At 46.7% G+C, this 12,159-nt stretch overlaps 1 protein-coding gene across 1 annotated transcript in view; it reads left to right on the forward strand.

Annotated features, from left to right (window-relative positions):
• The window catches only part of TBX15 (T-box transcription factor 15), a 162,286-nt gene that overhangs the window by 93,332 nt on the left and 56,795 nt on the right, over window positions 1-12,159 (forward strand). The window contains exon 2 of the mRNA XM_063956877.1: window positions 9,305-9,521. Within this exon, the coding sequence (XP_063812947.1) occupies window positions 9,305-9,521 (217 nt within the window). The remainder of the gene's footprint in view (window positions 1-9,304; window positions 9,522-12,159) is intronic.

Raw genomic sequence — 12,159 nt, forward strand, 5'->3', positions numbered from 1 at the left:
TGCAATAAGTGTCTGCATGTGCAGCGCATAGGTAGTACAGTGACAGTCTGTTGTGGCTGCGATATTCTGTGAACGCTTTGTACAGAAGGTCAGTGGAGGACAGAAAATAAAAGGAGCATGCAGTGGCCGAACGCGCAGGTGCAATATATATATATATATATATATATATATATAAAATGTCATCTCACCCCATCACCAAGTATACACAATCAGCAATGTGAATAAAGTGGATTCCTTGACTGTAAACTAGTAAAAATAAGTTGCACCTACAGACTACTATATGGTAAATGTAATAACGACTCATCTAAAGTAACGTCACTGTCATTAATGTGACCACCACTATTCCCTAATGCTGATTCCCTCTGTGCTGCTTCTCCCTCAGCTCAGTTACTGCAGATATATCCCGTCACACACGCGTGTACACACGCCCGCCCAGTTTAGCTGTCAATCACCGCCGGTTGCCGCCGCATGTCTACGGGCTGTTGATCGACTGCCCGTACACATACAGCGATGCGCCAATATATCGGTAGATATATTGGCCGTCAGCTGTGCTGCGGGGCTGACGCGATATGTCTGTGAACGACGGCATTCACAGACATATTGGCTGTACACACTGGCCGACGGACCCGCGATATATAGTCTGTTCAAGAGAACGGCTGATATATCGGCAGTGTGTACCCACCTTAAGATACATCTGCTTCTCTTAGATCACCTTCTACCTGCGTATCCCTAGCTCGCATTGCAATCCTATCATACATTACATGTTGGATGTGTAAATCTCTGCCAGAAAAAGTGACACGTCTTCACTAATGATTGAAACCTCTGATATCTACACCTGCACTCAGGAAATATAACAGAGAATGCTGCAGGGGAGGGGGACAGAGACTGTCAGCTATAACAGAAGTAACAAAGAGCGCTGGGGTATAGAGAATACTTCCTGGCTGGTGTCACTGTATGTATAACAGAAGTAACAAAGAGCACTGGGGTATAGAGAATACTTCCTGGCTGGTGTCACTGTATGTATAACAGAAGTAACAAAGAGCACTGGGGTATAGAGAATACTTCCTGGCTGGTGTTACTGTATGTATAGCAGAAGTAACAAAGAGCGCTGGGGTATAGAGAATACTTCCTGGCTGGTGTCACTATATGTATGACAGAAATAACAAAGAGTGCTGGGGTATAGAGAATACTTCCTGGCTGGTGTCACTGTATGTATGACAGAAATAACAAAGAGCACTGGGGTATAGAGAATACTTCCTGGCTGGTGTCACTGTATGTATAACTGAAGTAACAAAGAGCGCCGGGGTATAGAGAATACTTCCTGGCTGGTGTCTCTGTATGTGTAACAGAAGTAACATGTAGCGCTGGGATGTAGAGAATACTTCCTGGCTGGTGTCTCTGTATGTGTGACAGAAGTAATGTGGAGCGCTGGGGTATAGAGAATACTTCCTGGCTGGTGTCACTGTATGTGTGACAGAAGTAACATGTAGCGCTGGGATGTAGAGAATACTTCCTGGCTGGTATCTCTGTATGTGTGACATAAGTAACATGGAGTGCTGGGATGTTGAGAATACTTCCTGGCTAATGAATACTTCCTGGCTGGTGTCTCTGTATGTGTGACAGAAGTAATGTGGAGCACTGGGATGTAGAGAATACTTCCAGGCTGGTGTCTCTGTATGTGTGACAGAAGTAACATGGAGCACTGGGTTGTAGAGAATACTTTCTAGCTGGTGTCTCTGTATGTGTGACAGAAGTAACATGGAGCACTGGGATGTAGAGAATACTTTCTGGCTGGTGTCTCTGTATGTGTGACAGAAGTAACATGGAGCGCTGGGATGTAGAGAATTCTTCCTGACTAATACAACTGTATGTAGGATAGAAGTAATATGGAGCACTGGGATATAGAGAATACTTCCGGCCTGGCTAGTATCACTGTCTGTAGTATGACAGAAGTAATATGCAGCATCGGGATGTAGAGAATACTTCCTGTCTGGTGTCACTATATGTATGACAGAAATAACAAAGAGTGCTGGGGTATAGAGAATACTTCCTGTCTGGTGTCACTATATGTATGACAGAAATAACAAAGAGTGCTGGGGTATAGAGAATACTTCCTGGCTGGTGTCACTATATGTATGACAGAACTAACAAAGAGTGCTGGGGTATAGAGAATACTTCCTGGCTGGTGTCACTATATGGATGACAGAACTAACAAAGAGTGCTGGGGTATAGAGAATACTTCCTGGCTGGTGTCACTGTATGTATGACAGAAATAACAAAGAGTGCTGGGGTATAGAGAATACTTCCTGTCTGGTGTCACTATATGTATAACAGAAATAACAAAGAGTGCTGGGGTATAGAGAATACTTCCTGGCTGGTGTCATTGTATGTAGGAAAAAAGGAAAAAGAGAGTGCAAGCAGACTAGACTGGTAATGCAACAAATTTATTCATAAAATATGCTAATCACAATCAAGTTAAAATGTTTTGTTAATCATGACTAATGATATATTCAATAAATACGTATCAACAGAGAATCCACACTAAAAATGGAATATTATTAGTCCCACAGTACTAGTGCACTAGTAGATGACACGGTGACCGGTATATGATCTTTAATAGAACCAGTGATCCTTCAGTTCATTTGCAAAGTGTTAACAGCTGATGATTTGATAAGGAGTTTTCATGTGACACTTTAGCAGCAGTTTCCAAAGTGAATGATTTCCCTTATACTGTGTAACAATTGTACTCCTGCTGATAAACAAACAGTCTCTATGAAGGTATCGTGCTGGGATTGTATTGAAATAAAGTGCATACGCTCCATCTGTCACTCTCTCACTGTGACAGTGTGCCGGAGCTGTATATGCTTACCGCTTCCACGGATGTCCCAGCGGCACTGACCGTGGACCGGGCGCTGCTCGTTCTAGCGGCTTGATATCCCGTTCTCCTACTGGAACAGCTTGGCAGGGTAGCTCATTCTCTGCCGCCTACAAATGGATCCTGGTGGCGCTATTGATAGCTGGGCACCGTGGATTCCAGGTAGATCGACTGATGGCCACTGTCCCCGTATGGCAAGCGGGACCAATGCAGGTGGCTTCAAATCGAGTGGATCGATTCCGGCAGAGACTGGAGGTGCAAATAGATGAAAAACGTGGGACTAACGAGTGCTTGGATCCTTTGAAGCCTGACGCGTTTCTCGACCGACAAAATTGTATGTAGAACAGAAGTATTATGGAGCACTGGGATGTAGAGAATACTTCCAGGCTGGTATCTCTGTATGTGTGACAGAAGTAATATGGAGCACTGGGATATAGAGAATACTTCCTGCCTGGCTAGTATCACTGTCTGTAGTATGACAGAAGTAATATGCAGCACCGGGATGTAGAGAATTCTTCCTGGCTGATGTCTCTGTATGTGTGACAGAAGTAACATGGAGCGCTGGGATGTAGAGAATACTTCCTGGATGGTGTCTCTGTATGTGTGACAGAAGTAACATGGAGCACTGGGATGTAGAGAATACTTCCTGGCTGGTGTCTCTGTATGTGTGACAGAAGTAACATGAAGCACTGGGATGTAGAGAATACTTCCTGGCTGGTGTCTCTGTATGTGTGACAGTAGTAACATGGAGCACTGGGATGTAGAGAATACTTCCTAGCTGGTGTCTCTGTATGTGTGACAGAAGTAATGTGGAGCACTGGGATGTAGATAATACTTCCTGTCTGGTGTCTCTGTATGTGTGACAGAAGTAACATGAAGCTCTGGGATGTAGAGAATACTTCCTGGCTGGTGTCTCTGTATGTGTGACAGAAGTAACATGGAGCACTGGGATGTAGAGAATACTTCCTGCCTGGCTAGTATCACTGTCTGTAGTATGACAGAAGTAATATGCAGCACCGGGATGTAGAGAATTCTTCCTGGCTGGTGTCTCTGTATGTGTGACAGAAGTAACATGGAGCGCTGGGATGTAGAGAATACTTCCTGGATGGTGTCTCTGTATGTGTGACAGAAGTAACATGAAGCACTGGGATGTAGAGAATACTTCCTGGCTGGTGTCTCTGTATGTGTGACAGAAGTAACATGGAGCACTGGGATGTAGAGAATACTTCCTGCCTGGCTAGTATCACTGTCTGTAGTATGACAGAAGTAATATGCAGCACCGGGATGTAGAGAATTCTTCCTGGCTGGTGTCTCTGTATGTGTGACAGAAGTAACATGGAGCACTGGGATGTAGAGAATACTTCCTGGCTGGTGTCTCTGTATGTGTGACAGAAGTAATATGGAGCGCTGGGATGTAGAGAACACTTCCTGGCTGGTGTCTCTGTATGTGTGACAGAAGTAACGTGGAGCGCTGGGATGTAGAGAATACTTCCTGGCTGGTGTCTCTGTATGTGTGACAGAAGTAATGTGGGGCACTGGAAGGTAGAGAATACTTCCTGGCTGGTGTCTCTGTATGTGTGACAGAAGTAATGTGGAGCACTGGGATGTAGAGAACACTTCCAGGCTGGTGTCTCTGATTGTGTGACAGAAGTAACATGGAGCGCTGGGATGTAGAGAATACTCTCTGGCTAGTGTCTCTGTATGTGTGACAGAAGTAACATGGAGCACTGGGATGTAGAGAATACTTCCTGGCTGGTGTCTCTGTATGTGTGACAGAAGTAACATTGAGCGCTGGGATGTAGAGAATACTTCCTGGCTGGTGTCTCTGTATGTGTGACAGAAGTAACATTGAACGCTGGGATGTAGAGAATACTTCCTGGCTGGTGTCTCTGTATGTGTGACAGAAGTAACATGGAGCGCTGGGATGTAGAGAATACTCTCTGGCTAGTGTCTCTGTATGTGTGACAGAAGTAACATGGAGCACTGGGATGTAGAGAATACTTCCTGGCTGGTGTCTCTGTATGTGTGACAGAAGTAACATGGAGCACTGGGATGTAGAGAATACTTCCAGGCTGGTGTCTCTGTATGTGTGACAGAAGTAACATGGAGCGCTGGGATGTAGATAATACTTCCTGGCTGGTGTCTCTGTATGTGTGACAGAAGTAACATGGAGCTCTGGGATGTAGAGAATACTTTCTGGCTGGTGTCTCTGTATGTGTGACAGAAGTAACATGGAGCTCTGGGATGTAGAGAATACTTCCTGGCTGGTGTCTCTGTATGTGTGACAGAAGTAGTGTGGAGCACTGGGATGTAGAGAATACTTCCTGGCTGGTGTCTCTGTATGTGTGACAGAAGTAACATGGAGCACTGGGATGTAGAGAATACTTCCTGGCTGGTGTCTCTGTATGTGTGACAGAAGTAATGTGGAGCACTGGGATGTAGAGAATACTTCCTGGCTGGTGTCTCTGTATGTGTGACAGAAGTAATGTGGAGCACTGGGATGTAGAGAATACTTCCTGGCTGGTGTCTCTGTATGTGTGACAGAAGTAGTGTGGAGCACTGGGATGTAGAGAATACTTCCTGGCTGGTGTCTCTGTATGTGTGACAGAAGTAACATGGAGCACTGGGATGTAGAGAATACTTCCTGGCTGGTGTCTCTGTATGTGTGACAGAAGTAATGTGGAGCACTGGGATGTAGAGAATACTTCCTGGCTGGTGTCTCTGTATGTGTGACAGAAGTAATGTGGAGCACTGGGATGTAGAGAATACTTCCTGGCTGGTGTCTCTGTATGTGTGACAGAAGTAGTGTGGAGCACTGGGATGTAGAGAATACTTCCTGGCTGGTGTCTCTGTATGTGTGACAAAAGTAACATGGAGCACTGGGATGTAGAGAATACTTCCTGGCTGGTGTCTCTGTATGTGTGACAGAAGTAATGTGGAGCACTGGGATGTAGAGAATACTTCCTGGCTGGTGTCTCTGTATGTGTGACAGAAGTAATGTGGAGCACTGGGATGTAGAGAATACTTCCTGGCTAGCTTTGTACAAGGAGTTATATTAGTATCTTATTGGAAACCACGTACAACGTTTCAGATTTTGCTTTTTATGGACTTTGAAAACGAGAAGCAGAAAATAAGGAAGAATTTCCTAGACATGTAAATTGTGAACTTGAGCTGAAGCAAATGAAACTATAATCTGAGTCAGATGTGAAGAATTATTTAATAATTCAGCAAGTTTTAGCGCTCACCGCAATTGCATCTCTGCATTTCCAGACAAATTATCGCCGTCTGATAGTTAATATACCCTCCAAACTTCCTCAGGACAAGAGGCTCTGAGCACATGACACATGTAAGTGATCCATCAGAGGCTCTTATTTACAAACAAAATTATGATTATCACCATTTATTCATGAGACGCCACAAATTTCTGCAGCGCCGCACACATCAAATACTGAGCAGCGTAACCAGAACAAGTTATAAACATAATAGTTACAAGTGTAGGCGCAATTATAGTGTATACCAATTGGCTGAGATAGTGTACCGAAGGGGAGGGATGAAACAGGAGGAAGGAGGGCCCTGCTCATGAGAGCTTACATTCTCTAAGGAAAGGGGAAGAAATGGGGGTATTGGGGAGCAGGACCTGAGCGCAGGGTTGGTCTGGCACACAGGGGTACAGGGAAACCCAGGGTAAACCACTGTCTGGGGACCCACGTCCTCCTCTAGGGATCAAGTTCCAAACCGTGCACTTATTATCTATTATACATACTATACCTGATGTATTTATCAAGGGGTCCAGACCATGCACTCTCTAATGGTTAGCCAAGCCACTGTGGCAGATGGCCACACCCCCTCTGGAGACTGGCCACTCCCCTAAACATGGGACCCTAACTTCATTCCCCTGGTGGGCTCTTCATGCCCCAGTCCGACACTGCCCGGGCGTGTTGGAAGGGCCTGGTGGGGCCCTGGATGACAGTTGCTGAGGGGGCCAAATGTCCCCCTTTGCAGCACAGTATATTTTGGGAGCGGGGGAGGGGGCGTGGCCACAACTCCCGTACTTGGTCATGCTCCTTCCAGTTCCCTCGTTGTCTCTTGACAGCCCTATTAGGGTGATACAATTGGATGAGTATGTAGACGGGAAGAACAGACCAGTCAGAGAGCTGGAAGGCTAGGAGGAATAGGTGAGTTCCGAGAGAGTATTGGAAGCACTGGATGAATGAGGTAGTGTGTTTCATATGATGGGGGCAGCGCAGGAGAAGTCTATGGAGGCGGGATTGAGAGGTGGTGTCAGCGGAGATGAGAGGCGTGGTCACTGGCTGACCAGAGGGCGATGAGGAGAAAAAGATGAGACTCTCATAGGATATCCTCATACTGGCCCCGCCCCCAGAGCCGGCCCTAACCAATATGATGCCCTAGGCAAGATTTTGGTTGGTGCCCCCTAGCACAGCTGCTAGTTCTGCAGGAGATTACTAGCATGAGTCAGCTGGCAGCTCTGCTAACGTTGGGCGTCTTTTGTTTATGAAAATGCATCTTATTTGCATTGCTATGTGGCTAGGATGCACAAGCAGCTTCCGCTGATTAAAATGATATGCAGCATGCCTATATTCTGTGTGCGACTGCGGCTGTATCTGCATATGAAATGCTACATTACAGTGATTTCCAGGAATACACTGCAATGTAGCATTTCATATGCAGATACAGCCGCAGTCACACACAGAATATAGGCATGCCGCATATCATTTTAATCAGCAGAAGCTGCTGGTGCCCCTAAGCATACAACAATGCCCTAGGCATTTGCCTAGTTTGCCTATGCCTAAGGCTGACTCTGCCTGCCCCTATGGACCCGTGATTCCCGGTATTATCTCCCCATCCTGCCTGCTTCACTAGGACACAGACCGGGTTTTGGCAGCATGTCAATAGTACAGTTCTAGTAACATAAAGTGCACGATTGTATCCAGTATCCCTGTCACTCATTTACATGTATGTCCTATAAACCCCACGTCGGGGCTGATCTGCGCCTGTGGTTGGGATGTTGGATTGTGCATTGCTTAGTGGTAGGGGGCAGTGCGATCTGGTTGTACAGCGCTGCAGAACACGTTGACGCCATACGACTGTATGATAATGCCGCTGTCCTTATGCAGCCGCCCAGGAGTCTCACATTCGGACACGTCCTGGATGTGTGTGAAATCCACACTGCGGCCGCTCCGCAGGGACCCAGCACCTGAATATGTATCAGCTCTCATCAGGGTAATTGTACGCAGGACGGAGCGCACCTCGCCGGCAGCGGCCTGTGAGCGCTTCCAGATGCCACATTATACACAGAGATGTTGTGTGGAGCTCTGTATAAGCTTAGTAAGCTAATTGCCTGGTTTACTAAACAAAGGAATAGCAGGGCAGGGCGGTTCTGTGCGGGATTATGTCTGTCTGTGGGAGCGCAGATCCCCTGACCATAAATCATTCTCATCTGATGCAGAGGGTGGAGGCCGGGCCGGGCCGAGCCTCCCTGACTCTCTCTAGCTGCTTCTCATTTACATGTAATATATATATATATATATATATATATATATAAAACCGGGGAAGCACCGCAGTTTCTGCTTCATCGTAGAAATTAGGGTAGCCTCCTGACCCGCCGCCATCTTTCCGATCGCGGCGGCTGCGTGTGACGTCACGCAGCTGCCGTAATCACGCCCATACCACACCCCGTGGAACGTTGCCACCCCCCGCACTGCGAACGCCTCTGCCTGATTGACAGGCAGAGACAATCGCATTTTGTGCGGCCGCCTGCAGAAAATGCGGGCCATGTGCAGAACGGGCACTGCAGATGCACCCGCATCGTTTTTGTAATTTTTGCGGCTGGATCGCGTTCTGCCCCATAATTCATAAATTTCTATGAGTGAATGTGTCCGCAGAAACTTAGCACCCATATGTCATATGGTACAAAATACCTAGCGCAACTGAGCCGCACCGACTGAGCGCAAGTGGGCCGCACCAGGAGGTGTAGCGAAACACAACTCAAAAAATACATCATTTTCAGAATTTGATTGCGAGAACGGCCGCTATATTCACGTGGAGTCAGTTCTCATTGTACTGCTTCTTCCTATGAGGAGTCCCCCTGCCACACATTGTACAACGGGCTGGGGCGTGGCTATGATTATGAGAGTCAGGTGACCTACCCATATGACTCTCAGTTTAGGAGGACGACCTGTTCTAGACAAACTCACCGCTAATACATAATCAATTTCTATGCAATGGGTTTGAAATTTCTTCAGGAGACGTCTTTGAAGTCATCTTCTATCCTCCCTTTACTGGTGCTTTTGTGTAAACTTTTCTTAGATTTGCTGCAAATGTTCCTCAGTCTTCATGATGAAGCTCTCGTTTGCTTGGGACCTCTCACACCATATCTCACCTTCTCCTGTGTCTTCCCTCTCTCTGCAGATTCTGAACACAGCACAAGCTCAGACACAGAGGTCTTGGCTGAGAGAACATCCTGCTCCTATGAATCGTGCCCGGACTTGGCTCCATCTCGGGTCCCTGACCCTCAGCCTTTGTCTGTATCGTCTATGGATGAGATCCAAGTGGAACTGCAGTGTGCGGACCTCTGGAAGAGATTCCATGACATCGGGACAGAGATGATCATCACCAAGGCAGGCAGGTGAGCAGAATGGGGGCAACAGATGGAGCAGACTTTGGTGAATTCTAACTGTGATCATCTCATTCCCCCCTTATGAGTTATACCAGGTTCATGATAAATAAAACACTTTATTGACGTTAATGCGCCAACCTTAATGACGCGGTCTGTCACCGCTCAATGCCAACACCTTACCAGGGCAGGCGACTTCATTGAACTCTGGCAAATTGTACCAGATCCATATTTACTATCCAACAATATTCTAAAATATTCCATAGTGCACTAGGCCACGGACGGTAACTGACTCGGAGGTGGTGGAGGGATGTAAAGGCCTCACATAGGGGGTCATTCCGAGTTGTTCGCTCGCTAGCAGTTTTTAGCAGCTGTGCAAATGCTATGCCGCCGCCCACTGGGAGTGTATCTTAGCTTAGCAGAAATGCGAACGAAAGGATCACAGTTTTTTTTTGCCATTTTAGAGTAGCTCTAAACCTACTCAGCGCTTGCGATCACTTCAGACTGTTCAGTTCTTGTTTTGACGTCACGAACACGCCCTGCGTTCGGCCAGCCACGCCTGCGTTTTTCCGAACACTCACTGAAAACGGTCAGTTGACACCCAGAAACGCCCACTTCATGTCAATCACTGTGCGGCCAGCAGTGCGACTGAAAAGCTTCGCTAGACCTTGTAATAGTACGTCATGCGTGCGCATTGCGCCGCATACGCATGCGCAGAAGTGCCGTTTTTTAACATCGCTGCGCAGCGAACGAATGCAGCTAGCGATCAACTCGGAATGACCCCCATAGTAAATATGTCTCGCTGCTCTATGGCCCCACATTGTTGGGAACGGGCAGCTGCCAGGGGAAGGGCGTCAACACTCATTCTGTATGAGAGTGGGGTGTGGGGACCCCAGAAAGCCATTTTTATAACCCCATATAAAACTAAAATAATTAATGGAAAGTTTTTATAGCTAAGGATTGTTTTTCAATGACAAGCGATAACTTCTATAATCATTATCTCCGGTAGCGGCAGTCGTGCTGCCATCATCCAATCATAACAAAAACTGCTCAGCATTTCCACCGCAATCTCATCTAGTTTAGTTTCGCAGGAGGAGGAGCTTAGTTCCCCCATATGTAAATGAGATGTAAGGTGTTGTAGCATTATCCTGCCTCCGAGGAACTGCTACTTGTCAGAGACATACTTCAAATATTAAATAGGCGCATCACTGCCCCAAAATATGGAGGAAGAAGGTTCATAGGTCACCCCCGCCCTCCGGTATGCAGCTGTTCTAGGCTCTGCGCTGCTCACCCTATGCCCAGCTCTAGAGTGCCGCATAGGAACGTACAGATAATCACAGGTGAGGATACACCAAGGTCTGCTGCCTCTGTATATAGGAGACCTCGTCTATTATATTCCATATGTGTCGCAATGACTGACAACTTGTTATAAGGGGTACGTACTGGGGACACCCAGAATTTGGAGCTACATTCTCAATGTTTCAATATTGTAATCATATTTTCATCCTGATGAAAATATGATGAAACTATTGAAATGTTGAGAATTGGACACAAGGGGCCTAATTCAGATCTGCTCACTCACTAGCTATTTTTTACAGCGCTGCGATCAGATAGTCGCCGCCCACAGGGGAGTGTATTTTTGCTTGGCAAGTGTGCGATCGCATGTGCAGCCGCCCTGTACAAAAATAGCTTGTGCAGGCTCTGCGCAGCCCAGGACTTACTCAGCCGCTGGGATCACTTCAGCCTGTCCGGGGCCGGAATTAACGTCAGACACCCGCCCTGCAAACGCTTGGATACACCTGCGTTTTTCCAACCACTCCCAGAAAACGGTCAGATGTCACCCACAAACGCCCTCATCCTGTCAGTCTCCTTGTGAACGGCCGTGCAAATGGTTTCTTCGCTTGAACCAGTGCACAACAACGATCTGCTAACCGTACGGCGCGCCTGCGCATTGCGGTGCATATGCATGCGCAGTAGTTACCTGATTGCTGCGCTGCGCAAAACGCTAGCGAGCGAACAGATCTGAATTAGGCCCCATGTCTGCAGTTTACTTGGTTTGAAATAAACCTGAGTGCCGCACCTCTTGCAATTGGTATATATATATATCTCTATCTATCTATCTATCTATCTATCTATCTATCTATCTATCTATCTATCTATCTATCTAGATAGATACCTCTGTTCGGGTGTGGACAGCCGTTGACGCTGACATTACTATTATGTTGTTCCGTCATGTTGTCGGGCTGGTAACTAGTATATACGTATACGTTTATTGGATCCTTGTCATTGAACCCGGGTTACATCTATTTGGAAGCAGTGAGGCGCAGCACAGGGCCTGTAATATTCAGACGCAGGTCCTGTGTTTTCATCTCCGTTATAAGACGTTTACGGATTAGTAATGGTTCATAAAATGCTTACGTTGATTTACATGAAGCTGTATAAATGCCGCCGGCTGTCGCTGAGGTCGGCAGGGGAAACGGTAAAGGGGGTAGCCCTCAGCAAATTGCAGAGAGGTGATAATCTGCATGTCTGGAAGAAAACACCAATTAGGCCACATTTGGTGCCTGGCTGCTTAACGATCTGTCTGGGTCAGAGGTCATGAAACAAGAGAGAAAATACAACAATGTTTGTGTAACTGCATTAGCTTAGT

Source organism: Pseudophryne corroboree, chromosome 2, assembly GCF_028390025.1.
Source record: "Pseudophryne corroboree isolate aPseCor3 chromosome 2, aPseCor3.hap2, whole genome shotgun sequence".
Lineage (NCBI taxonomy): Eukaryota > Metazoa > Chordata > Amphibia > Anura > Myobatrachidae > Pseudophryne > Pseudophryne corroboree.